This window comes from Austrofundulus limnaeus, unplaced genomic scaffold, assembly GCF_001266775.1.
Source record: "Austrofundulus limnaeus strain Quisiro unplaced genomic scaffold, Austrofundulus_limnaeus-1.0 Scaffold2, whole genome shotgun sequence".
NCBI lineage: Eukaryota > Metazoa > Chordata > Actinopteri > Cyprinodontiformes > Rivulidae > Austrofundulus > Austrofundulus limnaeus.
The window spans coordinates 5133705-5136216 of NW_013952404.1; the positions used below are offsets into that span (position 1 = coordinate 5133705).

The 2512-nt window shown below is 36.2% G+C and overlaps 1 protein-coding gene across 1 annotated transcript in view; it reads left to right on the forward strand.

The window, feature by feature from the left end:
• The window catches only part of LOC106520141 (ryanodine receptor 3), a 117807-nt gene extending 116057 nt beyond the window's left edge, over positions 1-1750 (forward strand). The window contains exon 104 of the mRNA XM_014012091.1: positions 411-1750. Coding sequence (XP_013867545.1) covers positions 411-506 — 96 coding nt within the window. The 3' untranslated portion in view covers positions 507-1750. The remainder of the gene's footprint in view (positions 1-410) is intronic.
• The last annotated feature ends 762 nt before the right edge of the window (positions 1751-2512 follow it).

Below are 2512 nucleotides of genomic sequence, written 5' to 3' on the forward strand. Positions count from 1 at the left end.
ACTTACCCACTTACTTACTTACCTACCTACCTACTTACTTACTTACTTACTTACTTACCTACCTACTTACTTACTTACTTACTTACTTACTTACTTACTTACTTACTTACTTACTTACTTACTTACTTACTTACTTACTTACCTACTTACCTACTTACTTACTCAGGCAGTATAAAACTGTTACATTCTAAAAAGACTAGGAAGAAAAGCAGGCCAGCTTCATTAAAGTCTGTGATTCATCAGATATTTTGTTAACAATACCAACAAATGGACAGACATAACCAAAGTTATTTTTGCAATCACCTTCAACAGTGTGATTAAAAAAAACGTAAAAAAAAATAAATAAAAAAAGGTGGACATATGAGTACATGAAAGTTGATTTTCAGCAGACTCTCTCTACGTTGGTGCAGGAGTCCTACGTGTGGAAGATGTATCAGGAGCGCCTCTGGGATTTCTTCCCGGCTGGAGACTGCTTCCGGAAGCAGTACGAAGATCAGCTTGGATAGAGCAGATGCATCCACGTGAAGCGGGAAACATCCTACCTACAAACCCAACGCAGAGTCAACCCAGCATCACTTTGGAAAGACTTCACCAGAAACAAACACAAGAACTATTTTAAAAATAAAAACAAAAACAAGCAGTGGGGGAGGAGGCAGGTAAACGTGGGTAAAGTATGGCAAAAACAGACCTCTAACATGCTCAGACTCACTTCTTCTCTTTTTGATTCGGGACATGTTATTGACGTGTGTTTCCTTTTACTCCACATAACCCCAAATTATTGCACAATTTCTGTTTGTTTGTTTTTTATTCTACTTCTTTATTTTGTAGTGTTTTTTGAGAAATAGTGGGTATGTGGGGGTATGGGACAATGTGTCAGACATTATTATGCACAATGTATGAATGTTGATCTTGAGACTTAATGCCAAACAAAAAGCAGAGAGGTTAAATAGATTAGAGTGCAAAAATGTGATAAAAGAAAAGTTTTATTCAGATGTTGTATTGTTGCATATTAAGGTGAATTTGTAGAATGATGTGGCTAAAGGTAAAAAAAAATAAAATAAAATGCCTAAAATTCTTTTTGAAGTGCCTTACAGTACTGTATCTACATTACAATGAAGCTATGCAAAACGTTTTCTTTTCTTTATTGTATGTAACAGTAACCCATAACTGACCAGGTACAGTACGTAGTTTTTATTTGAACGTGTAAGAAAAGCCTTGGTTTGTTTTATTTTGTTGCTGAATGCAGCATAACTTCAGATGTTCAAGATACACAATGTATAAATGAAAAATAGAACTGAACCCCTCAGATATGAAAAAAAAAAATACAAAAAATATATATGCTATTGTATGGCAATTTGTATGTAATAGCTTTGCTGATCTGTGCATTTCTTTTGATGGAAAACAAATAAATAGTTAAAGTTAAAAATGYTCATTTTTTATTTAGTTAAAGGGGAATTGCAAAGTCCACTTTTTTAGCCATTTAAAGCAGTTTGTTGTGTATTTGGAGCATCTAAGAGTGCAGACAAGTTGAATTTAGTTGCTGAGATATCTTTAAATCTGTTAATTTTCAACCTACTTTCTCTATGACGCCTTCTGAACTATTACATCCCGTTGACCACTGAACAATAATGAAGAAATATAAATGTTTATAATTGAACTAAATATCTAAAAACTGATTTATTGTGGTAGTAGCTTGGATTTATCCTCAGCTCATATTTTGAGCACCTCTGATTAAAAACATTGACATGAACTGCTGGTTCACTCTTGATTTGACCTCATGWGTGACGCGGCCTTTCGCTCGACGTCTACATTAACCTCAAAGCTTCGTTCYCGGTTGTGGCTTTGCTGCAGCGTTCAGTCACGACGCAGCAGCCTAATAAATAAGAAGTGGCCGAGCAGGTGAGCACATTTTGCTTGGCCGGAGCGGTAGGAACGGGTCTCAGCGGGCTGCATGATGAGAGTTTTAGCCCTGTTACCCATGGTGCCACCTGTCAGCTCCCATCATGTCACCACACCTCAGGCACCACGCAGCGCTGCAGCCTGCTGCTGAGAGCTGCAAGGAACCGCTTTGCCAAGTCTCTGATGGTCCCACGGAGGCTTTTATTCTTTACAAATGTAAATGTCCTTAATTACCTTACATTTTTTTTACAAAATTGCATTTAACTGCGACATTAACAAGTCAAGTCCATAATTTTAAAAAAGACCCACTTGTCATAAATGAATATATGTTTAATAAAAAAAAAATGTTTGTGCAACCACAGCAGCTTTAATCCAGAACTTTAAACAGGAAGAGGGCTCTACTTTGTTTACTGAGGTTTAGATAGAAAACAAGAAAAAAAATAATTTTACCAAAATAAAACCGTTTCTATTAATTTGACAAACTGAAAGGTGTGGGCAGCAGTTGTCAAAAAGAAATGGCTTCAATTAAACTGTCAAATGACTTGAGGACATTTTGCCATTTTTCCTCCTGATGTCCACTTTTGTAGCCRTGAGTTAAGGACTTAAATTTTGC